Below are 26585 nucleotides of genomic sequence, written 5' to 3'. Positions count from 1 at the left end.
AAAAAACTTTAAATGTGAAAACACAGTAGTATTTCTGTAGGCAATATAGATCAGAATCTCAAAAAATAATTGTTCTGTTATGAGAGAAAAGAAAGATCATCATCAAAAGTTAGAAGTTAGAGTTTTCTTAAGATTCATTCTCTCTCACATTCCTGTACAACCTGTCAACAAAAGACATCACTGATACAAACAGGAGTTATGGTGGATGCCTAAGAAGTATATACATAACCCTAAAACATGCTGGGGGCTAACAGATGTTGCTTTGCAAAGTCTAATTCTACACCAGAATTGGTTTAGCTGACACCAAAGGATTTTAAAAACCTTGAAAAGGTTCAACTTTAGCACTTCATTTCTAAAAGCTGCTGAAATCTTGGGAGCCTGCTAATGTGCCATATTTGAACAAGTTATGAAAACCTCATGTGTGTCCCCCTCCACCAGCCTTTCACAGATCATTTAACTTTACTGTTTGTTTACACATCCTTGAGAAACAAACTGCGCAGACACAGATCAGTGAAATATACTGTGGCAGAGTAATTGTGCCAGCAGGATGCTGTTCTGCATTTCCAGTGTGCTGAAAAGGGAAGTAAACACCAGAGCAAATCTGGTCCCTCTCTTTACTTCAGAGTTATCAACAACAACAAAAAAATCCCCCAAACCAACCAAACAAAAAAATCAATCACTAATATGAGAAGAAATTTCATCTACTAACTTGGATAATTGCCAAAGTAATAATAGGTATGAATAATTACAATACTGAAGGAAAACAATAATAGCGGGCTTGATGCAAGCAGTGGATCACCTCAACTTTCATCAGGTCATGCTAACTTTTGCCTGATTTTCAGATATGTAGCAGACTGAGATGCTAGAGACTGAAATTTAGCTTCTTCTCCTTTGAGTTATATTCTGGCACCCTGAAAAGAAAAATCTGTTCTTTTCATGTATTGCATCTCCACATTTTCATCAACGTATTTTTACTGTTTGTTACCAAGAAGGATGACAAAACAAATACTAAGTACATTACTAAAAATTAGAAAGTGTTGTGAAATTGTGATAATAATTATTTTAATAGAATGTGCAATTCCTAGATAACTGACCTGTTCCAAGGAGAAATTTCAGTTTTGCTGAGTTTGTTTTTAGTTAGTTCAACAATAAACTGACAGTGGCAATGCTGCTTCAGAGTATCATGGGAATTGAAGTTCAGGTGCTTCACGCACTCATTCCCCCCACATCTGTTAAAATGTCTCATGCCCATGTCCCTCTTGGGATGCATCAGAATCTGTTGAGCCACCTGATGTGCCATGAGAATCACAAGACTAAGCACTTCCTGGACCCAATGAAGATCCTACCGTGATCACATTTATTAGTGACTGGAGAAAGCAAAGGCTTCTCTGGGTACATATAACGTACAAGACTGAAAAAAAATTTACAGCAGTGTTGTTTCTTACCAAATCAACACGTTTTTAATGCATGATCAGATGGTTCACATGCACAACCATTCTCTTTGGAAAAGTGTGCGATAGCTGATTGTTCTCTGGGCTTGACGAATTCTACTTGGCTGGAAACGGTGGTTTTCTTACCCCACCACTCTGCATAATTTTCTTCTCAAAATCTATTTAATAGGTGTCCACATTATGGTCTGTATTATTTAGCTAGTAGCTATGCCATAGAATCATTTATTCTTCAAATAGTGAAATTACCACTAAAGCATAATAAGGTCCTTATTGTTTTGCTAAAGTGTAGCCAGCAGAAAACTTGGTAACATAGGTATAGGGTAAAAATATTCCTCATGAAAACTGAGCATTGTAACATAAATTATCTTTGTTTTAATAAATACCCTGCATTACAACAGATACTACTTCATTCTTGTAATATTATTCAGGGGAAATAACACGTCATATGTAGCTTCTCATCAACAATCATTTTGCTTGGGCAACACAAATTAGGATGTGGTATTTCCCTTTCCTAGATTAGTTGATAAAATAGAAAAAAACTGGTTAAAAACTAGCATGCCTAGCTTAATATTAATATTTGAGATAGACTAATATGACATACTAGAAACAACTGAACTTCCATTTATATCACTTAACTCAGGTATTAAAAAACATGATGCCATGGAAATGTTGCTACCGACTATCCAAATGCTGCAGTTTCCTCAGCGTCTAGCTGAGGAATACACTATACTGAATACACTATACTGAATAGTGTATACTATTCAATACACTATACTGAATTTCAATACACTATACTGAATTTCAATATTTGAAATTTGGGATGTCCTATAGGACAGCTTCAATAGTCAACTCAAGTATAAGTTCTAATTTGAGTCCCCTTCGCATATAAAAATCCTTGAGTGCTTTTCACTGGAATTGGCTGGCCTGTCAGTTACAGTGTAACCACAGGTCAAGTAAACAGTTTATCATTTGCCAATTTAAAGCCAATTTGTAGTGATAATTAATTACTTTGTGAAGAAGCTTAAGTGTTATTTCAGCGCAACTGAGGCTAACTCTACAGCAGTATTTCTCAGTTTCAGGTTGGTGGACAGACAGTGATCCAGAAGACAGGGAGCCATAAAATAACAATAGAACACACTCATGCTTCCACATACCCAGAGAAGAAAAGAAAACAAAATGGAGGAAAACAAAAGTAGTAACTTGTTTTCATAGTAACCTATAAGATTATTGCGATACTTCCTTATTCTTCCAAAAAAAAAAAAATTAGTTTCATCTTCTCTTTACAAAATTAATAATTTCTTTCAACTGATAACTGAAAATTGAGAATGTATTTCAACTTGAGTGCTCTGCAACACTGCTTCTATGCACCTACCATTATTTACCACAATGAAAAGTTCCATATTCTTCCACCCATGGAAAGGATCCTGTATTCTGATTGTTTAGTTTAAAAAGCACAGAATACTTGGCACTGCCGTTCATAATGTTGGTATAACTGATATTTTTTAATATATTGCAGTACCATCTATGCTATGGTTAAAATTATATTATTTCCTTTCCCAAGAAAGTTCTCAAGCACCTTCCAAAAGTCTTCTCAATGTTACAAAAATGTTAAGATGTATCTCATTTCTTGAAACAGTGGACTACATAGAGGAGACTGCATGAGACACTACAAAAAATACTACTTGCTTGACCATCCATAAAGAAAATTTCAATATATACTGAGGTTGGGTTTAGACAAAAGCATTAAAACAAATTGCTTATAATAATTAAGGGTATTCCAGCTTTAACTTTTCCAAGTAAAAATTTGGGATGGAGGAGGAATAGATTTGGCTATGTTTACAGTAACTGTTACAATTCTATTCATACTGTCATTATCTTTCTTATGCTAGTCCACCATTAAAAGTAATTTGTATTATGTAAAAAGCAAGATGGGCCAGTCAAGAATTAAGTTTCCACTGTGATAAGCATTATTACTGTGCCAAAGTTTGTCATCTAAATTGTCAAAGGTGAAACAAGGCCAAATCAGCCTACTGCACAACATTACTCATTAAAACAAGGAAAAATCTAAAGACAGAAAGGCTGAATTTTTCTAAACAAAAGGGACAACTGATTACATTGTGAAGTCCATTAGTGCTGGTATCCGGTGGACATGAAGAGTTCAGAGTCAGAAAGGGGATTAAATTTGATTTAGAAATTAGTCATAAATTGTGAATAAAATGACAAGACAGACTCTTCTATCTACACCTTTCCTAGATTTCTTGAATTTGGAGACCCAGCCCAGAGGCAGTATTATTTGGCACGATGCCCTGAAGGATGCATAAAGAGAAAAGAAAGAACACACTTTTCAAGCATCTTGACCCAAAGCTAATCGAGATGCAGGAGATGCATATGGTGCATTGATTCATGTTGTGCAGGAAGGTCAAGCCAGACTGTGATAGAAGGGAGTTCTTAGAAAACAGTGCTAAATGCAAGCCAATGATGAGCAATGGGCCATCTATTGTGATTGTGCAGATTATGAGCAATACACACAAGCAAATTTGGAGAATCAGTGAGGTAGAACAGATAAACAGATTTAAAAAGAAAAACACCCGATCAAAAGCCTCAGATAAAACACTTATTGATGTAGCTACAAGGAACATCAGCTTAAAAACATAATTTTGTAGAAATAAAGTTTCCTTACCTATATTGTTAAAACCTTATATTGTTGAAGCACATTCCATTTTAAAGACACAGTAGTATTTTCTTGTTGTTGTTATTTTTTTCTGTTTACCATAATTAACTGAACGATGAGAACATGCCGGTTAACACTATTTTCCCTTGGTTTATCATCCACTCATAGACAAGTTTAATTTTCAGATTTTCAGAACAGTAATGTAAAATTTTTGTTGAAGACAACAAGGGAAAACATCTGTTCAATTAAAAAAGGGTCGCTAGCAATGTACATGTACTTCACTTTTGAGCCTGACTTGTTTGATAGAATCATCTAAAAACTTTGCTTCTAGACGCAAAACTAAGCATTCCAAACTATCTTATACTGCAGAAATAGATGCTTCTTTGGTACATGTAAAAGGTGAATTACAAAGAGGAAAGATTATGTTTGCAGCTTTTTCAGATACAGAATATGGTGTCAACAAGAAGAGTTTTAAGATTTATAGACATTCATCTCCTTACTAAACAGATCTGAACTTTCATTCCATCTGAATCATTCCATCTTTACTCATACACAATACTGCCAACATCCCTCTCTGCTGCTCTGAAGTAGATGCATTCTCCACACGATTAATTTCTGGGCTAATCTGGGAGAAAGCATATCCTTTCCTGGATACTGAGTAGACGAAGAAGCAAGGTGGAAAGAGGACTTCATACAGAGTTTAAGAGGCTGCAAGTCCTTGTGATACATGTTAAAATTTCTCTGGTTTTGTGATGAAATATACCAGTTCCATGCAACATTTGCAAAGAAGAGAGGTTTGTAAAAACAGAGAAGCCAATTTCCTGATAGTTGTCTACTACCAATATTTTTATTTATATCCAAGTACAGCTTTTTATTCTTTTACATGTAAATACCTACACACAACCAGAGTTGAATGACCTTTCAAAATAATAAACAGATTTATAAAACCTTAGGCAGCTTATTTTGTGATTCATCTCCCTGTAATTTTGCTAGACTCATGGAAATTAAACAAAACAAAAAAAAAAGACTTTAACAAGAAGACAGTTTTAATTAGATGATGCTATGCCTATGCTTTCAGGAAACATTTGAACATTGCAGTGAGGTCTGGACTATAAAACAAAGCGTACTTCAAAAAGAATGAGATGTTACTCTGCAGAAAGCAATGGTGACTCAGGTAAACAAACAGGAAATTTAAAATTCAAATATTCCAAATTGCTCTTGTTCTTACCTGCATATCTTCTAGTTGACTCTCCAAAGACCTTTTTAACACTACTAATTCTTTTGCCTCCTTTTCAGCATGTTTCAAAGCTTCTTCTAACTGTTGCTTCTCTTCCTGCAATGATACGATTTGATACATTTAGAAATAGCGGCAAGGCCTTTAATCTGACAAGTAAACTGAGCTATAAAGTATGTTCACTCTGGCCTGTCACTGATCTCCCCAGTTCCAAGCTGTGACTTGGTTTTACACTGAGGAAATCTTTCCTATACATGTCAGCAAACTGCATCGTGCTTCTTGACAACCTGCTGGTTTCTGCTTAGCCTTTCCAATGACATTGCCCATCCGCTTCTTTGTTGGTTTTTGTTCTACAATGTATCCTTTGCAAACAGGAAGGAGACTACCTTAAGGGGCTTGTTTTCTTAACTTACCTCGTATCTCTTTACTTTTTCCTTCACTGAATTTTCTTGTCCTTTCATATTATCAATTTGTTTGTGCAACTCTTCAGTTTTACTCTCTAGCTCACCAACTGTTCTCTTCAACTGTTCATTTTCCTCAGTCAGCTCTGTGACTTGATTTTCTATACTATTTCGCAACTCTTGTGCAGCGTTTCTTTCACTGGCAAGGACAGCAGCACTCTAGTGAAAACAAATTATGTCATGTATAAAAAAATAGTAATAATTGATGCTGTTTTCCAACAGAAGTTTCATATGACACCACAGCAAATATAGCTAGGATATAACATCAAAATGTCAACAAAGAATTTAATTTCGAGTCTGTATACATTACAACCATGCATTTTTATTATTCATATTACTGTGGGAGACCACACAAGGAGCATTTTTTTTCCTCAGGCATACTGTCCTGGTTTCAGCTGGGATAGAATTAATTTTCTTTCTAGTAGCTGGTATAGTGTTAGGTTTTGGATTCAGTATGAGAAGAATGTTGATAACACGCTGATGTTTTCAGTTGTTGCTAAGTAGCATTTAGACTAAGTCAAGGATTTTTCAGCTTCTCATGCCCAGCCAGCAAGAAGGCTGGAGGGGCACAAGAAGTTGGGAGGGTACACAGCCAGGGCAGCTGACCCAAACTGGCCAAAGGGGTATTCCGTACCATGTGATGTCATGCCCAGTATATACACTGGAGGGAGTTGGCCTGGGGCAGGATCACTGCTCGGGGACTAACTGGGCATCAGTCGGCCAGTGGTGAGCAATTACATTGTGCATCACTTGTTTTGTATATTCCAATTCTTTTTTTAATATTATTGTAATTTGATTATTGTTATTATTATCATTTTCTTCCTTTCTGTTCTAGTAAACTGTTCTTATCTCAACCCACAAGTTTTAACTTCCCCCCCCCCCCGCCCCGATTCTCTACCCCATCCCACGGAGGGGGGGGGGGGGGGAAGTGAGTGAGCGGCTGCGTGGTGCTTAGTTGCTGGCTGGGCATGACACATACATATGTGCTAGAGTAACATACAACACCTGAACAGTCTCATGCCTGCCATCACATATTTTCACCTTAACATCTTCCTCTTTATTGCCCTAAAATATTTTCATTACCAAATCCCATTATTAGGTAATTCCAAGTAATCTAAAAAACTTAACAGACATCAGAAGCCATATGGATCTTTAAGGAAGAACATATTGATGAAGAGTGTCTTCCACAGAAACACAAAATTTAGGCAGTCTCACCCCACCGCTTATTCCAAGCACTAATATACAACACTCTACATCCATGCAACTATTTGTGGGGCTGCAGAGTAAACTTAGGGAACAGGATCAACTGTAATATATATACACACAGATAAATATAAAGAGATCTTGACACCAAAAAAAAAAAAGGGGGAGGGGGGGAGGATGTTACTGGGAAAAAAGCCCCAATCCTTTTCAAAACATGGTGCCACAAAGTGCTGTGCCAGCACAGAAAAGCAGACAGTGATCAGGCATGAACAAGCAATAGAGACTGGAAGTACCTTACAGTGGTATTGGTGCAGCTCTACGACCCACACTTGGGGCTCTACTTACTCAGCAGAAGTTCTGCTTGGTTTTCAGTTACTGCCTGCAGATGGAAGGAGTTTAGCTACTGAGTTCAACTTGTATTCAAAAAGATACACCTTGTATTTTTTCAGAAACTCAAATCAATATACAGCACAAAGACAAATTATAATAAACAACTCATCACAATTTATCACACATAGTGATAGATTTTTTTTTTTTTTGGCAGGGCAACTAGCTACAGCATGTAACTTTTCTGAGACTAATCATCACCTTAGTCTCACCACTTACCCTCTCCAAAACATCCTACCATTTATTGTGGAAACCATGAGTGGAAGTATAGTATTGTTGTACTATCTATACTGTTATAACACAGACCAGTTATGTATTTGTAAACATTTAATTCTGTGGAGTAAAGAGCTGGAAGGATTTAATCTTTGCTCTTCATGGACTTGTCAGTCAGAATCCCCTCCAAAGAACATAAAAGAATCCGAGATGTAAGTTGTGTTTCTTGCTCTTGGGCATTCAGGGTCTGATACAAAGCAATACTCTGTACAAAGATCTGGTTCTCATGTATAGACCCCCTGCCTTCTTTATTAAGACCTTAAACAATAGTAAGAACACCAGAAAAGACATATGAGTCAATCTAGACCAGTATTCTCTCCAGGGGCCATAGCTGATGTTTATGGACAAAAAGAGGAAGAACAACTACAGGGCAATCCTTTCTCCATTACACACTCCCAGCTCTGACTGTTTTTCCTCCATGAATGTATCATCCATTAATTTCTCTAATCCTTTTTGAATCCATTTATACCTTTGGCCTCTACATTATCTGGTGACAATAGGTAATTAATTAATAGGACATTAATTACTGAAGCATAACATTTTTGCATGTGAAATTGTGTTTATGTGGGTGAAAACAAAAGAAATCCTACAGAGTAGTTTGGTAAGAAACTATTTTGTGAAATATTTTATGAAAGCATGAAAATCACTTTTCAGTTACACTATTTTTGATTGTAGCTCCCAATTTTCCCCTCCCCACCCCCAAAAGGAATAAGCAAAGTTATATAAAAGGGTGTTTACAAAGTGCGCCCTCACTAGATTGTTTCCTAGCAAGCAACAGCTTTAAAATCATGCAAATTAGTTTGATAAAGCGGTAACTCAGAAAACACTCAGACTGTCTACAGGGTCAATGAACTTATTATACAAAAACTGGCAGCATAAGCAGGCTGGCAAGTTCTGGTCTTTTGAAAATACTGAAAAAACTTGTTCTTCTAAGTACACGACTAGTTAAAAGCTCTGAAATAAATCTCTGTTGATGCTTTAAGCTCTCACATACTAAAATTTCAATAGCATTTATATATTCCTTTAGGTTTTGCTTTTTGCATACAGCAAAGTTTTACTAATTAGCAAGTGCTCCACCAGTGGCTCCGTTTTGTCTCATTTCCTCTTTCTGGAGCTGAGTGAAAGCAGCTGAGGCATGCTGGGGAGCTCAGGGAAAGGAATGTTGATTTGTCTGTTCTTTTTCATCCAACCGCCTACACAGGGTTACACAGTAAGAGAGGACTGCAGCAGACCCACACTGTACCTGAAGATTCCACTATCTCATCTACTATGGTTTGCTCTACTTTCCCAACACAGGAAGCATTCACTATTTGCTTAGAAGTACACGTGCACACACACACAAAAGCAAACAACCAAACAAAACCCCCAGATCTACATACATAAATATACACATAAATACATACCTATATATATGTATGTATTTAACTTAACAGGTTCAAAATTAAGTTCATCCTACCCTGATGCAGTCATATCTAGAGATCTGTACCAGCCTGCCTTTTGCTGTATGTATTTTAGGATACTGTTCCAGCCACTAAAATTAAACTAAACTGATATTCTCTCTCCTTTTTCACTACATATTTCAGTAAGTTAGCAAGATGCTAGGTGAATATATATAAAAGGTAGAGAAGTATAGAGGGCAAGTCGCAAGTATTATCCTTATTAACCTAATTTGAAATCTTGGAAATAAGTTGGGTATGTAAGTAAAACCTGCCTAAAGTTCCAGCTGCCTGAGTGACCAGCACTTAACCAGCAGATCTCCACAGGTCTCTGATGACCTTGGCATCATTACAAGGGTTACACCTTCACAGGAATGAACTGTTCCCAAACAAATTCTCTAACATGTTAAGTACAAAATTCCCTTCTTTCACCTGGAAGGAGTATGTCTTAAAAAATACCAACAATAAGTATATACAGTCACAGACACACACTTTTTCAAGATGGTAGGAAAACTCTCTTAGTATATATGGGGAGCTTTACTGTATTGTAGTTGGAGAGTGGGCATTCTTCTTACATATCTTCTGGGCAGAGTAGGAGAAATTTTCTTCACAATGCACATTTCTCTGTACACTATTATCTCAACATCTTTTCAACTTGTTTCAGATAAGACTGAAAAGAAACACAGGAGTATCTATCCTATTAGTTTACCTTACACAATTTTACTATACACATAAGGCATGGAAGATCACCTTCAGGTTATCATTCAGGATGATATTAGAAAAAACAATACACAAGTATCTTCAATTTGATAGTGAAATTTAAATAAAGTCAAACCGCACAAATACAATTTAGATGTTGAGTAGAAAATGCATACATAGCATCACTTCTCCAAAAGAGTCAAATTACACAGCTGGGTTTAGATAGAAAAAAAGCCTATATTCATTTATCACCGGCGTAATCAGAATTGCATGTAGAGCTCTTCACTGACATACATGAAGCTTCTGGATTATAATAGCATTTGGCAATACATGCCATATCCTGTAGCATACTGCCACAGAAAGTTAGGGTATAATAAAACTCCGTGCCTCTTCCCTTTTCCTATTCTCCACTGTTAGTCTTATCTGGCACCCCACATCACTTTCCACCTTCCCTCCAGGTCTTCTCTTGGGAGGACAGGTGAACATGATAGAAAAGAGCCCAGGTATCATTAGAAAGGATATGCAAATGAAACAAGCACTGAAAGGTAGTTCTGACAGACCTTGTAGCAACACCATTAGGGGAGAACCTGGTGGAGAGAGATCCTTATCCATATATTGAAGTTACATAAGGTTCAGGCTAGCAGCTATCAAATCATACATGGACACTGCTGAAGCAGAAACAGATTGTTGCGCCCTTTGAGTATGGAACCCTACCACACAGGCAGTATACTCAACCAGCCCCAAGCAACTAGAAGGCAATATTACTCATGTAGACACCATACGTTAAATTTACCACTCTGTCATTAGAGATGGCCCACTATATTCTACATAAAATTCCCCTAATAAAACATGTCAGTAGAAGATATGAAAACTACTGCACTAAAATTACAGAGAAGTTACTATGTACATTGATAAATTTTGAATGCCAATTATTGCACTTCATAGGCTAAAACTGAAAGTGGCAACTGCATAGACAGTTTAAACTGTACAACAGATGGTATTTGCTAACAGCCAGCAGTAATCCTATTCTCTTTGGTTCTGTCTACATGAGCAAGAAGGCACAGCTTTCATTTAAAATTCAGTGACTGGCTCACACATTCAGAAAACGAGTTGAAAGCTGTTTGCAAAAGCACTGAATTAGAGTGGGTTAGAGTGATGAGGATGACAGCAGAAGGGTAACTGAACACTATAGGGCTAGTTAAGTACAAATGAGGAAGAAAGCCAGACAGGGAGAACTCACTTGTACAGATTGTGCTGTGGATCCACATCCTTCAGTCCACACATGACTTATTTGTAATGGTGCTGTACATAAACAATGTGAGTTAACAAAAGGTCCTTAAGGTTTAATGACACTACACCAATTACTGACTCCTGATAGTACCCATTCATAAATACTTTACATTGCTGCCTTTAATATGTGGGGATGTTGGTAAAGTTTTGGCAATCATTTTAACTAAGTTTATATAAATTTAACCCATGGTAACAGAACTGGGTAAAGGTCACAAAGTAATGATTTAAGTTGAATATGAAACATTAACAAACATGTTGTTAATATAACATGATCTTTAGTTCACAGAATTGTGGATCAGCCTCTTCAGAGAGTTGAAATGAGATTATGTACATAAACACATACAGAGCACGTAACAGATAAAACTGGTTAAACAAGAATCTGGAAGACAAAAGCTGGAATAAAATACTGTATACTCAGACATATTTGCCATACAAAAAGAAAAAAAAAACTAACAAAAAACACCCACTTAAAAGAAACAAACAATAAAAGCCCCCAAAGCCCCCAAAAAACAGGGAGGGCGGGGGGCAAATTGTATCAAGCATTGAAGTGGGCTCTTTGGATCTTAAAATTAACATATCTCAATTCCAAGATTGCAGTTTCTTCGCTATGATATATAAAACATGCTTATTTCTTTTTACTCCCACTTGCTAGTTGTAGCAGTATGTTTTAGTAAACCAACTTTCTACTATATTATATTATGGAATTATATTTATGCAAGGTAAAATCCCTATAGCATTTTCCTTCTTAGATCTGTTTGCCTGCATTTGCTTTGTCGTTCCTTTCAATCTGTCTGTCCTCACTCTGTCTCCAGGGCATTCAGTGCCTTCTATTCCCTACACTTAGCTTGTCTCACGTTCAGATTTCCATCTCTTCAATCTCTGAAGGAATAATACCTTCCCTCTTAACATCCACAACCTTGCAGACTTCTTAAACACACTCATACCTTCTTCTCATTTATTATTTTTGAATACATGAAATATTTTATTATGCTTTCTCAAATTTTATCATGTTTAAGCTTATGATTTAAGACTTAGCAAGACTTATCAGCAGACTTAAGCTATAGAGGTTAGGTAAAAGAAGCTGGAAACAGGTTGCAAATTTCTGAAAAAAGCTGAAAAAAGAAAAAGAAGCCTGTCTAGAAGAAAGAAAACATAGCTGTAATGATGAGGTCCCACAATACAAAGTCCTCTGTGACCGCTTGAAGTTAAACTTCTGTATTCTGACATTGTCATTATGCCATAGTGCACATACAGTAGGTTTACTTACTAGCCCAGCAGTAGACCAGACCACCATGAACTAAACAAGTTATCAAATCCTAAAAGAAAGGTCCACTGCAAAAAATCAGTTTCTGATCACAAAAAATGATCATACATGGAGGAAAATAATCTATGGCAGTCAATAACCACTGAAATCTTTTAATAGTTCTCATACATTCTAATTCTGAAGCTTAAAGGATGAGTCAATTGGCTTGAGAACAAGTCAAGAATTTACAGTGAAAGAGGCTGTTGCTGCAGAAATAAAGCAGTGCTGCAGAAATGAGTGAGGCAGTAAGAGAAAGGATAATTCAACAGCTAAGGTACCCAAATACAGCCCAAGAGCACTGGAGTCTATTCTCGTCTCTGCCAAAGAGCTCCTGAGGCAAGTCACTCAACCAAAACTTTCCAGAGGGGATCAATAACTGCATGCTCCTTAATTTCCTTTGTGCTTGATTTGAAGCACTAGGGCTTGGTTTCCAAAGTCCTGAGTGCACAGCTGCAACTGAAGTCAGCAAAAATTGTACCCTGAATATATCAAGGACTACATAATGGTTAACTTTATGTTAACCTAGACACCTCAATTTGAACATGCACAACTAATGGATCCTTTTGACAGTAATCACTCTACCTCTTACTTTCTTATGCTTAATACGGGGAATAACATTACTCATAAGCTTGCAGTTATGCTGAGAAAAGGAATTAAAGGTGTGAAACAATCAATAGAATTCTTTCTTCAGAAGCTTTTAATAGCATGTATTGAGTGTAGGAACAGACCAAAGTCTGAAAAACATTGATAAATGAAATATTCTAACATTGTGTTTAACTGAGTACAAAACTACTTTTAACTCATAACAGATGGATGAGAAGAAAGTGAGAGAATGCATGCACATACATATGTGTACTATTTGATTTGGTATGTACATCTGATTTATAAAGTTCTACCTAGCACAGGTCTGCTTATCTGAGCCCACAAACGTCACAGCTGCTGGAGTTCATGTGCATGCGGCATTTAGTTTTCAGCTTTGGGACTAATCTCCATAAGGGAGTTCCCATAAGGTAACTTCACCAGTGAAATTCAATTCTCTCACTTCTCATCCTGCTCCTTTCAGATGTTTGCTTAACAAGAAATGATTCTAATAAAGTTTGGGTTTGTGTCCTTGTATATAGTTGCATACGTGTCCAGAAATATTTTAAAATATATTAAAATTAGTCAAGACCTAGTTTAAATAAAGCAATAAATACTGTTCCAACTGCTTTGTTGAAGAAATCTCAGTAAAGCAATTATATTTATATACTATTCTACTCTCAACTTTGGTGCAAGCAGTGAACAGATTTAAAGAATCAGAGATGCAGCTCAGTTAGTACAAAAGGCATCAAAATCCTTCCCACCACTCATTACTGTGTAACCCCAAAGAAACTGGACAGATCATACAAACAGGGTCCTTGAGATGCAAATGAAATATTCTATTTCAACCTGAACAGAGCAGAAAAATCTCTTGAATAGGAATGCAGAAAATGTTCTGTGGCTCCACACCTTTTTTTACCACACCCTCAACACTGGCAAAGACATGAGAGTGGTTGTGTAACTGATCATTAAAAAATGGTTTTGGCTGACTTCAGTGTTTCAGCTGGTGAAATTCCCCTTTGGCAGTGACTGCACAGTACAGGACCTTTACAGTCCTTTTACAAAATACAGGAAGAGCTGAAGTGAGGGGAAGCCAAGTAGCTCATTCACAGCTTACTAGAATTATTAAATTTTGGCTAGATTCGTCATTTATCAGGCACAACTCAGCCAATTTTTCTAAAAATCTTTACACTTCCTTTCAGAATCAAGTTCAACTGAGTAAAACTGAATTCAACCAATTAACTGTTTGTCCTTTAATTGCCATAGTTGAAGTAGAAATCTAAAGAATAAATCTCCATTCAAAATGAGCTAAAGCACAAATAGAAGTTTTTTAAATGGAAGTAACAGACTTACAAATATTCTTTCCATATTCATATTTGTGGAATCAAAGTAAATGACACTCTCCTATGAAGACAGGCTGAGAGAGTTGGGGTTGGTCAGCCTGGAGAAGAGAAGGCTCCAAGGAGACATTACAGCAGCCTTTTAGTACCTAAAGGGGGCCTACAAGAAAGGTGGAGAGGGACTTTTACAAGGCCATGTAGCGATAGGACATGGGGTAATGGCTTTAAACTGGAAGAGGGTAGATTTAGATTAGATATTAGGAAGAAATTCTTCACTGTGAGGGTGGTTAGACACTGGAACAGGTTGCCCAGAGAGGCTGTGGATGCCCCATCCCTGGAAGTGTTCGAGGCCAGGTTGGATGGGGCTTTGAGCAACCTGGTCTAGTGGAAGGTGTCCCTGCCCATGGCAGGAGGTTGGAACTAGATGATCTTTAAGGTCCCTTCCAACCCAAACCATTCTATGATTCTATGATGATAATATTCCAAAACCTTACAAAATAAAGGGAATGGTGTGTTTGCTCACTTCATTCTGTTACTAGTGTGGAACACTTAAGGTATCAAGGAAGATACTGTCTGCTTAAACCAACTCTAAAGTCTCATGGGCCACCTTTTTAGGTTGATACTGGACCGGTTGTTCAAATTCTTGAACTACATGTAAAAGGTTTCATGTGGCTTCAAGGATTCAGATCTACCCAGCTCCCTCAGATGATCCTGAGGGGGTAGCAGTAATGGAGATACCAAATCCCTTTCTATTGTTTTTTCCTCTCCTTTTTGTATATAAACAAATCAAGTTTAAATAAACAACTGGACACTGATTTCCCTAGGTAACCTGCAGATGACTTCCAAAGAAAGAAAAAACCAAAACCAACCTACACCCAAAGACTGACACCCAAGGAAAAAAGACAAACATAGTGAGTCTCAACATAGGGACAACCCTTGAACTGTAATCCTTACTAGCTCTTCAGTAAAGAGAGCTTCTGAAATCAGTATTATTCAGGTATAGTCATCTAGGTTTTAAAGCTCATGAATGCAAAAAACAGGTCTTTATTTCTGTTTGTAGCTCTGTCTGTAGTTCTGGTATTTTTCCCCACTGTGTAATTTCAGGCAATTCTTCTAACCTCAGACACTATTTCTTAAAGCAATTGGAAGCCCTTGAATGAATAACACAGTAACACTGGATAGCATGGATAATAAAATCTCGTACCACTAAAAAAGGGAATGCAAAAACTCCTTAAAAGCAAAATGAAGCATTAAACTACCAACCTCCCCCTGCCCCAAACAAACAACACCCCCCCCCCCCCCCCCAAGCTTCTGGAAAAGAGGCTAAATAGCTTTACTTATTGCTTTCCTACCTTACACTGTCTATTTTAATTCTTTCCATCATCTCAAAATGAGGCCTAGCCTACTTCAGCACATGGCTACACCTTTAGAAGTTAACTATTGTCAGTTACCTATTAAAAGAGTCAGTGTGTTTTTATCTCTTAGTGAGGTACACTGCAACCAATTTGAATCCTCAGCTGTACTTCAAGAGATTATTCAGTAAGCAAGTGCATAAATTTACAAGCAAGTCAGACTGTCTTTCCTTCCATTTCAGCTAGAGCCATTCTATTAACTGGTTAAAAATTATTCACTTGTGCCAGTTTGGAGACAAGACTTGTTTTCTTGCAAGGCCATTTTCATTGACCTAAACGATATCATATTCTTAATATTATCTCCAAAACTATTTAGTTTTTCATTTATGAGATGTAATGAAAGATTTAAATGCCTATGTTTTAAAAATGAGAATGCACAGCCCCCCCCCTTCTTTTTTTTACACAGAGCATATTAAACAAAATTTCCCAATATAGGGAAATGACCTAACATTTCCACAGTTATAAAATCCAGAGCCAGGAAAGTGTAAGTATTAACCTCTCAACCAGTAGCTATATCAATGTCATATTATCCTCCCAGCTAACTGGCTTATATTAACAGTTTTTTCAAGGTCAGAAGTTGTTGCAAAGACTAGAGTAAAATATTAACTAGTTCTGTGTTCACGTACCCAATTGAAAGGACTTACACAGTCAAACACTTAACACACATACACAAACCAACCTACACTTTCACAGGACAAACCACCTGAACATACATATACTGTCTTCTGCTAATAACGATTAGAGATCCTCCTGATGGTATTAAAGAAGTATCTGACTGCACAGGCTCTTGCCAACTTTCAGAAACAAAAAAACCCCCACAGACAAACAACCCCCCTTCCCAACCCAGACTAACTGAAATAGTCCTGGCTGAATAAGGTTCACAATGGTGAAATGACTATTACAGATAAAACAAATTTTTTTTTTTTTTTTTTGTCTTGTTTAGATGTGATCCAATCCAACTCAAATAGGACTTTGCAGGACAGTTTTGCTCAGAGGCTTTCTTGAGTCTACATACAGTGTAAAACCCACTCAGTTGTAGTTCCATGGTACTGTCTGTGTCCAAACACACACATGTCCCCACTAAACAAATGCAGGAGTAAATTGCATGGAAATGAAAGACCAGAGGAGCTGGAACTTAAAAAGCTTGCTTTAGCACCAAAGACAAAGTCACCAAGTTACATTTTCAGTGTGCTTTGGAGGCATGTTTATTATTCTTGTTGACAACACAGCTAATATTCCATAATTTGTTTGGTATTTCATTTAATGGGTGGCTAAAAACATGCATGATGCTATTACCAAACAACTTCCTTTCCATGCACAGAACAGACACAGAAAACCAAATCAAATCTGTCTCCCAGATTTTCCACATACAGTTCTAAAATATGTGTTTCCAGTAACAATGCCTATTTAAGGAATGCCTGCAGCCTTCCTTCCACCATCACGCTTCTGTCTGTGCACCGTCCTTCTCTTTCCCCGACTCCGTGTTTGTAGGACCACACTGGAAGTCAATCAAAAACATACTGGGCTTTTAGAGGGCTGGTAAAGGAGGGCAGAAAATGAAAAGGGGAGGGGGGGCAGGTCATGAAAGAGGAAACATTGACTTGGACCAGTCACTCCACTATTCTTTGAGTCTGTATACAGTTTAGATCAGTTACCAATCAGCTTCTACCATTGAAACAAAAAAAGTGTTATTTCAACATGGCAAAGGCTGCCTCAGGCAAGCAGAGGAAAGAAAAAACCCACCAGTGGCATCTGAAATCCTGGTTCATCTTCTCTAAACCTTTTCCAATTATTTTATATCTTCTTTGAGGTGAATGGACTACACTCAGACATAGCATTCAGGATGCAGATTCAGATGTTATGGATGTATGTACACAAGGGCATAATATTGTTCTTATGCCCAAGTAATTCCTATCATATAATTTGTTTCTTTTACTGCTATCAAGACAATGTTTTTATAGAGCTATTTATTATAACCCCAAGATTTCACCTTAGAGTGGCACAAGTTAGTTGGGATCCTATTGGTTTTCTCCATATATATAATTTTACAGTTATATATATTAAATTTGTCTATCACTTTACATACTAAAGAGTCTCTGCGATGCTCCACAATTAGTTACGTCTTCACTTTACCCTGAGTAACTTGGGTAACCACTGTCTGGTGTTTGTACAGCATTACTCCAAAATAGGTTCTTGGAATATACTAAACTTACACATTTTACATGTAAAAAATATATGCCAAGCCATTTCTACAAGAAAGGCATGCACAGTATGTATCAATATCATTTACATTGCTTAAGCTAGTTTTTGTTAAGCTTCTGCTCTTTGTGGGAGATTTTTATTAGCTTTGAAAAAGAAATACCATATTATCAGGTTAGGTAGAAAAAGATTCAATATTCACTTGCATTTTGAAGTTCTTTACAGCTCTGTGTTAGATTCACCTAAATTCACAATCACTTCATACAGATGGGGAAAAAATCCAGAAACAAACCCAAAGCTTCTTCTCATCTACAATGCTCAAAATTTTATATTACTTTCTTATTTTAAAGGAGCATACTTTTAGTTTATAACATGTGCAGAAGGTAACCACTGTCTTCTGCTGTCGCTACCACTTGCTCTGGTAAAATTCCTTCTTTTTAATCATATCACATGCCTCAGTTAAAGCTCACGAGACCACAAGCTTCATTGCATAAGAATGTGTTGATAAATGAATCAGCTTCTAAACCTGAGTGTCTGTTTTATCATTTTGAGGACAAGGTCAGAAGTACGATGAACCCTGAATAAATCAGTCAAGGTCAGGCTTAGATAAGCCTCTTCATAATGTGATGATTACAGCTTTTTCTAAACAACATAATTTGTGCAGACTGCTTCTCAAAACAGACATAAATTTGACAGTGCTGTGCAGTTTGCAACTGTATTCCCGAGCTGATACAATTTCAGTGGAATTTGAACAGTATTAGTTGCAATTTGCTACAACCTTTTACCTATAGTATTACATTCCAAAAGCTATTGCCAAATTTTACTGAAATAGTAGCACTTCATCTACAGTGACAGAGCACTCATGGCCAAGTAGTACAATTCTGGCCTGTTGTGTTGTAGGGACAGATTAAATAATATAAATTTTTGTACTACATTAAAACCAGGAGAGGATTCACATTCATTTCTGCTCTAGCACTTGCAGTTATGGAGAAATCCATTTTTAATTAGAAAGACATGAATTTTCTCATTTATTATTAAAGGCAATTATTACCCCACAGAGGTATGTTATGGAAGAGTAAAACTTTTACTATCATTAAACGGAAATAGTCTGGTCTCAGTCTTAATAAACAAGCAATGAAGTTAAGAACAATCACAGCCATCTCAAGACCACCACAAGTAAAAGACATAACACAAAAATGAATTTAAAAAGGTAAACTGTAGCAAAGAAAATTAATATCTTAATATCTGTGGCTTTATATAAAAATCTCTATTTTTTAAAAAAACAACAAAACCAAAAAAACCAAAAACAAACCCAACCTACCACCACATCAGTGAGCATGAGAACAGAATCACACATGACAAATAACCCCACTCTATTCTCCTATCAGATAACCTTGAGTATGTTTCTAATGTGATTGCAAAACAGATCTATGTGGCATTCTAATCACACAGACTAAATGTACTGTACGTTACTTGCCAACCCATCTGATGTTTCCAGCAGCTGAAAAATTCTGTTGATTTAACAGTGGCACAAAAATTTCTTTCTTTCTCCCTGCAAAAACTTCCTTTTCGGCCTAATACATATCACAAAACACCTTTATTCAGTGTACCAATTTGGATGATATAGAAGCAACATAAGAACAACCAACCTTGTACATACGGACACTGATACACCCTGATCTATCAAACATCAGTATGCATATTTTCTGTATGACAAACCACTATTACAGCATTTACACACCCATTTTCCTCATTAAATACAACAGAATGGCCCTTTCCACTAATCTTTGATGTAAATTTCTTGTATCCCACCATCCAGTATAAATTTTTCCAGCTTGCAATAATATAAAAACTATAATTTAACAGGTCAAGCAGCTTCAGTTATATAAAACATGATCTTGACACACACTGTTGGGTATTCGAGATTAATTGTAAACCCAATAATTAACATCATATGTAAGATCACAGCAGGTCACTCATCTAACTCCCTACAGAGACTGGTTATACTTTCCTGATAGATGATATATCAAACTCAACAACTAATCTCAGCCAGCAGGCATAGAGATAATGCTGGGCTTCAAAAAATCATTAAGGGTACTAATACTAGCAAGATTAAAAAAAAACCAGAAACAACCACCTTCCAATTAGGCATTTTAGAAGTTTTACTTAAAATAAAATCAACAAAAATCACTTGAAGTAAAATTGGAAGAGCAGAACTGGTGCTTAGAGCAACGTTAATTAATTAAATTTCACTTTTGAACATCTTATTAAATTTACTATTAGATAGACTATGTCATGTAAGTAAATAAATGCTATTTATAACTATGTCTAAGCCACAGCAACCCAATCATAGAGCCATTTCCCAGACTGTTATTGTTATGCCAAACAGACTACTCTTTCATTTCTTGTCAGTTGTAATTACAGTTCCATAATTGAAATACAGTAAATTACCATGCAGTAACTTTGAAAGATGGTTCACTGAGGTTAAGCTGTCACTACAATTACCGTATAATAAAAAATGATAATTTAAATGTTCTACTTTTCTCTCAAAGAAAAAAATGAATTCAGCTCAAGCAGCTCAGATGCATCAAATACCTTCATGATGATGTAAACAAAGAGAAACAACACATTTAAGCAAAGCCAAGCAATCGCAAGTAGAAGTCCTAGGTTGCATAAACAAATCAGTGTATTTAAACTTTTCTAACCACTGAAGAAAACTGCACATTTAAAAACAGTCCTTTAAAAGAATAGTCTTTATCAGAATTCAGTCATACAATATCTATCCAGCATCTTCCACATGTGCTCCTATTTTGCTTATAAAGCATATAAAGCTTTGGAAACTTCTTTCAAGTTTCAAGCTTAATTTTAATTCAGTTCTGTCCTGGTTTCAGCTGGGATAGAGTTAACTGTCTTCCTAGTAGCTGGTACAGTGCTATGTTTTGAGTTCAGAGCGAAGAATGTTGATAACACTGACGTTTTCAGTTGTTGCTCAGTAGTGTTTAGACTAATGTCAAGGATTTTTCAGCTTCTCATGCCCAGCCAGTGAGAAAGCTGAAGGGGCACAAGAAGATGGCACAGGACACAGCCAGGGCACCTCACCCAAAGTGGCCAACGGGGTATTCCATACCATGTGACGTCCCATGCAGTATAGGAACGGGGAAGTGGGGGGCAGGGATTCGCGGCTCAGGGACTGGCTGGGTGTCGGTCGGCAGGTGGTGAGCAATTGCACTGCGCATCATTTGTACATTCCAATCCTTTCATTATTGCTGTTGTCATTTTATTAGTGTTATCATTATCATTATTAGTTTCTTCTTTTCTGTTCTATTAAACCGTTCTTATCTCAACCCACAGGTTTTGCTTCTTTTCCCGATTTTCTCCCCCATCCCACTGGGTGGGGGGGGAGTGAGTGAGCGGCTGCGTGGTGTTTAGTTGCTGGCTGGGGTTAAACCACGACAAGTTCTACATCATGTTTTCAGCCACAACCAGTAGGATAACTGTAACACACCTAACACCAATGAGGTGTAGGTAAAAGATATAAATTAGCACGGACATTTCTAAGCAAAATGGGAGCCTACAATTTTGACTTAAATTGGTCAAGCACAGTTTGTCTGTAAAAATTTTCTCAAATATTTGACAGAAATAAAATGAGGAAAGGGGATACCAAAAAGACACAAATTACTGTCATTGTGAAAATAACGCTCAAAATCTTATGAGATCTGTCCCCTTACAAAAAAAGTCAATAAATTCCTACCTGCTGTCTCTGCAAAGATAACTTCAGAAAGGACATCTTTTGGAAAACAGTAACAGATATGCACATCTGAAAACTGTTCCTATTCTCTTCCTCACAAAGACCTTCTGCTGATGCTGGAAGAGGCATTCCTTCAGTTCTGTTTTCCTCCTGTCTGCTTCCAGACACCCAATCCCTTCTGTTTCCCTTCTGCTGGCACTCATTTGACCATTCAGTAAACAAGATAAGCTCAGTAAATGAAAAGGACACAAAATAAAACAAAAAAACCTAGTAGTAAGTAGTTGAAGGGACAAGGTGGGACAACATAACAGGGGAACAGGATGTGACACAAGGAGCTGAAGCTAGGAACAGTGGGCTGCAAAGAACTGCAGAGAACTCCTAGAAGCTCCAAAACTGTAATTTCAACAGCATCACTGGCAAAGCACACTGGCACTCTTCAGGGTATCCTCAAGGTTTCAGTGATTCCATTTAACCCAAGACAAGCAAACGGTCCTCTGTACTATATTTCCATCTATTCTCTCTCAAAGTTTGCAATGAAGCAAACATAGTAAATAACTGCTTGAAGAAAGGGCCACAACTTCAGCTGTGACAAACAATCAAAACATTATATAAGTGTATGAAATAAAACCTATTCTCAGCAGCTAATAACCTCCTAGCCCAAATCTTTACCTATTTATTTTGCCAAGAAAATAGCAGTATCTGAAAGCATCTAGCATATGACATCTGTGAGATGTATGATTTTTCCGTAGATATTAATTGTAATCACTTATTTCACCTCTGTTGCTTTCTCCAGGCTCTGCTGTAGATTGAGCAATTCTTTATCATGTTGCTCTTTAAGTTTGTCCATCTCCATGTCATGGCTAGATACTTCTTCTTTTAGTGCTCCTTTTAAAGCTGTAAGCTCTCTTTCTCTCTTTCTCAAAATCTCTTCTTGTTGATCTTTCGCAATTAATAATTCTTGCAGATCCTGCTTCATTTGCATCAGCTCCTAAAGAACAAAATTAAACACAATTGCATGATAAATAGCTCCAATGGATGTTCTGTTTGTGTTTCAGAGAAGGAAAGCATACAAATGCAAGCTCCCCAAGGCCAACTTCATTTCGTACGACCAACGTATTTTTTGCAGCTTTTATAATAAGCTAAAAATTTACTAAATCCTAAGAGTATTAGACGTAGAACATATAGCTATGTTTTACATAATGGGTCAACGTATCTGATGCTGTAAAACTATGAAAAGATTTTGATGGTGTATGTTATGCTGTCTGTAAATAAAGCAGGAGTCAAACTAAGGTTGCAATTTAACAACTCCCCCAGTCCTACCTTCTGTAGCAAAGAGGTAGATAAGAAGAAAAACCTTTTTTCCCCCACACTGCAAGAGAAGTGAACCCAATGATAATTCCTTGTTGTCTTTTCTGCTGGAAAGAATAAAGAAAGTTGCTTCTGCAAGTGCTGAAGACAAAACAAGTGCTTCCCAACTGAATCCATGCCTTTATACCCTTCCTCCTCCCACCATGTTCACCCTAGAAGTCATTTCCCTTCTCCAAATTGCTGGGAAGGAAGTGGGCAGTCAGTGCATCTGAAGAATAAATACACACATGCATGTATACAAACACAGAATAAAATAACAGCAACAATCAAAAACGTACAGCTTCAAGAATTATCTAATTCGGTATTTCTCAAGCTGTGAATAATTGCACTTTCAAAAAGAATGTAAACTTCCCCTGCACTGAAGCAGGATCAGTACATCTAAACCATTCCTGACATACATCATCTATTCTGTCCTTAAAAGCCTACAATGAAAGGGATTCTACTACCATCCCAGATAGCCATGTTCCACTGTTTAATTATCCATCTTGACAGAAAATGTTTTCAATGCTTACTTCAAATCTGTGCAGCCAAGTCTCTCATTTCTTACTCTATCGCCACACAACATAGAAAAATTGATCACTATCTCCTTTACAGCAACATTATATAAGATGTGCTTTTGACTCTTCCCTCACTCCTCCATTCAGATTCAAGTCCTTCTTCATAGGTAATGTTTTTCAGTACTATCACCGTCATTCCAGATATTGGCCTACTTATGTACAACTTTCAACCGCAGTGCCTGAGATTTAAAACAGTAATTTAAGAGAGTAATCAAATCTCACCTACACAAAATAACGTAGTTATTCTACTCAGCATGTCTTGCATAGAAACATCTTTAATATTCCTGTGATCTATTGTCTATGCTTTTGCTCCCTATTTATTCAGCTTTCATTTCTTAAGCTAGTTCTTTGCACTAGTATTAAGCAAAGTTAATCGTTTTGGTATTACAAAGTATTAAGATAATTCTGAATTCTAATCTTCCTTTTGAACCATTATACACTGATGCTCTTACACACCCTTATCAACAAATTTAATAAGCAGTGTTCTCTATTTCATCATCAGTATATTACTATAACCAGGGCTACAGCCAATTCGTCTTTCATCCCAAGGTGACGGAAAACCTGTAACTCTTTTGTTCCTCTTCAGACTCTATCCCTTCTCTTCTCTCCCTGGTCCCATCAACAGAGAGTCAACAATTTAGAGACTGCTTTGGTGAGTTCTTTTAATTTTCTTAGTTGAATCTCACCTGGCCTTGCTAATACGTACACCTTCTTTAAACTAATCTTCCCTGTTCTGACCCAAAATCCTATCTAATTGTTAAAGCTGAGATGATTATCTGCTAATAGGACTCAGCTGTCCCTCAACCATTATGTTATTTGTTCTCCTATTCTATAAACCAATGGTACTTGTACTTTGTATTCCTTTTAGTGTTAATGTAGTTGTTATAACATGCTTTCTTAGGTCACCTAATAATGGTATACTATCTTGGACTGATAGAACGGGAAAAGCTAAGGCATGTATTTCTTCTACCTGTATCTTAGTTCCCACTTTTCATGCAATTCTTCTGACTTTTTCATCCTTCTTCTGGTACTTTATAACTAACCTCAATCAGAACCTCTTTCTCCCCTTCATCAGTATGTTTGGCATTATCCAGTTCATCATGCATCTCAGAGAGCTGGTCTTGAAGATCTCTGATTTCAGTCTGGTGTTGTTCCTGCTCCATCTTCACTTGAAAAAGCCTCAACAGGAAAAATCAGACAGGATTTTTTAATTTGTAGAAATACTAATTTGTTCTTTCAAGTACTAAAAAGATACAAGTATCTATTCCCATGTTCCCCACAAGGGAATGGGATATAATGAGGCAGAAAAACAAAATGTCAGAGGGGTAAAAATGAGAACTCTTAAGTAGATACTTAAGTTGAAAGTTGTATTTTATTTCAAACCTGGTACTATGTTCTTGACTAAAGTATTCAAGTGTTTCCTTAAAGAGTTGAACTATGTATTATGACCATGAAATATTAAAAGCAATTCGCACTAAGAGAAAGACTATAAATTCAGCAATCTTTTTCTTCCAGATATTCTAAAAACATGCCTCTTCTGAACGGTAGAAACATTTCCTACAATAACAAATGTCACTCTGTCTGATTCCCTTAACATATTCTGAAGACACAGGTACTTTTAATCTAAAAAGTTTAAGAAAAGGTACAAATTCCAATTAATAACTTTTCTAGAATTAACTCACTCCTCTAGGTTTTGCCTGAGTTCCTTCTCACTTTCTTCCAGCTGCTTTTTTAAGGCTTCTTTTTCACATATACTTTCATCAAGTTGCAACTGAAGATCTTTCAGGCTTGCTTGTGTAGCATCAATCTCTTCTTTGGAATTTTGCTGATTCTGAATTTTGTACACCAAAAGTTAAGCAAGATAATAGACTAAATAAAGCATAAATAAATTAAAGGCTCTTTTTTATTATACGAAAGAAGCCATTTCAAGACTTTGGTATTTTTCACTTGTAGAAGTCCTTATTAATTTATGAATATTAAAAGCTTGGAATGTTTATTAAAACACACAAAGCACTGCTTTTCGATTTTTATTAGAAATGTGAGAAGTGAAGCCTCCTCAGTACTATCTAATCAGTTTCAAGTACATTGATTCTTATCACAGACTCAAAATGCAAACTGAAAGATGCCAAGCTGTTCTTCTCATGTCTTCAGAGCATGGCTGTACTTAATTACTTTGAATTCAGCACTGCAAAAATAATGCTGTAATTAATAAACAGCAGCTACGTGAGTAATACAGTGTGTCTCTCACTCCACGTCTGTCTCACCGCAGTCAACAGATTAACATTTACCTCTGCAGATACATAGGAAATTTTATGTGCATGTGCCTAACATTTTTATTCACTGCTCCAAACTTCTCAAGTAATAAAAAGAAAGAAATTTCTTAAAAATAACAACGCTATGAGCAACTACACTTAAAATAAAAAGTCGTCTGTAAATGCACAGGTATATCTGCATTAAAAACAATATGAAGCAAAAAAGATTCAGCTGGGTGATCAGTTGTCACTTACTTAGAAAAGTATATTTGAAATAGGCAAAAGCTTTATAGTAACGAAGCACCATACCCTAATTTCTAGATCCAGTTTTTTCTCTAATTCTTCCACTTTCCGTTCAAGTTCTGCTTTTTGTTCCACCAACGCTTTTACTTCAGCTGAAGAATCTGAAACCTACAATTAGAGATGTTTGTTCCCAAAAAGCCAAGAAGTTCTTTGACAGTTGTTTTTTAAAATCTAAAGTAAAGCTGCAAGCAAGGCTAATAAAGAGTAGCATCAACTGCCTGAGCTCACCAGGGACTTTTCATATGGGTCAAGCCAAGCTAATGTTTTCAAAGGAACCATGATTTGATTTTCATAAAACTTCTTGGTAATTGCTCAAGGCATGTTGCCAATAATACAGAAAATATACAAAGCTAAAGAAAAATTCAAATTAGGCAACATATGAATTAAATCACAAGTACTTGGGGCCAAATTTGACTGAG

The 26585-nt window shown here is 36.6% G+C and overlaps 1 protein-coding gene across 4 annotated transcripts in view; it reads right to left on the bottom strand.

The window, feature by feature from the left end:
* CGNL1 (cingulin like 1) overlaps positions 1–26585 on the bottom strand; it is a 67701-nt gene that overhangs the window by 20152 nt on the left and 20964 nt on the right. For all 4 annotated transcript variants that reach the window (XM_052807237.1, XM_052807234.1, XM_052807235.1 and 1 more), the window contains exons 5-10: positions 26173–26274; positions 25294–25442; positions 24655–24790; positions 22462–22674; positions 5770–5976; positions 5351–5455 (exon numbers count right to left, since the gene is read on the bottom strand). In XM_052807237.1, coding sequence (XP_052663197.1) covers positions 5351–5455; positions 5770–5976; positions 22462–22674; positions 24655–24790; positions 25294–25442; positions 26173–26274 — 912 coding nt within the window. The remainder of the gene's footprint in view (positions 1–5350; positions 5456–5769; positions 5977–22461; positions 22675–24654; positions 24791–25293; positions 25443–26172; positions 26275–26585) is intronic.

The sequence above is a fragment of the Harpia harpyja genome, chromosome 14, assembly GCF_026419915.1.
Source record: "Harpia harpyja isolate bHarHar1 chromosome 14, bHarHar1 primary haplotype, whole genome shotgun sequence".
Classification (NCBI taxonomy): domain Eukaryota; kingdom Metazoa; phylum Chordata; class Aves; order Accipitriformes; family Accipitridae; genus Harpia; species Harpia harpyja.
This window is presented reverse-complemented; position numbering and strand designations above follow the sequence as displayed.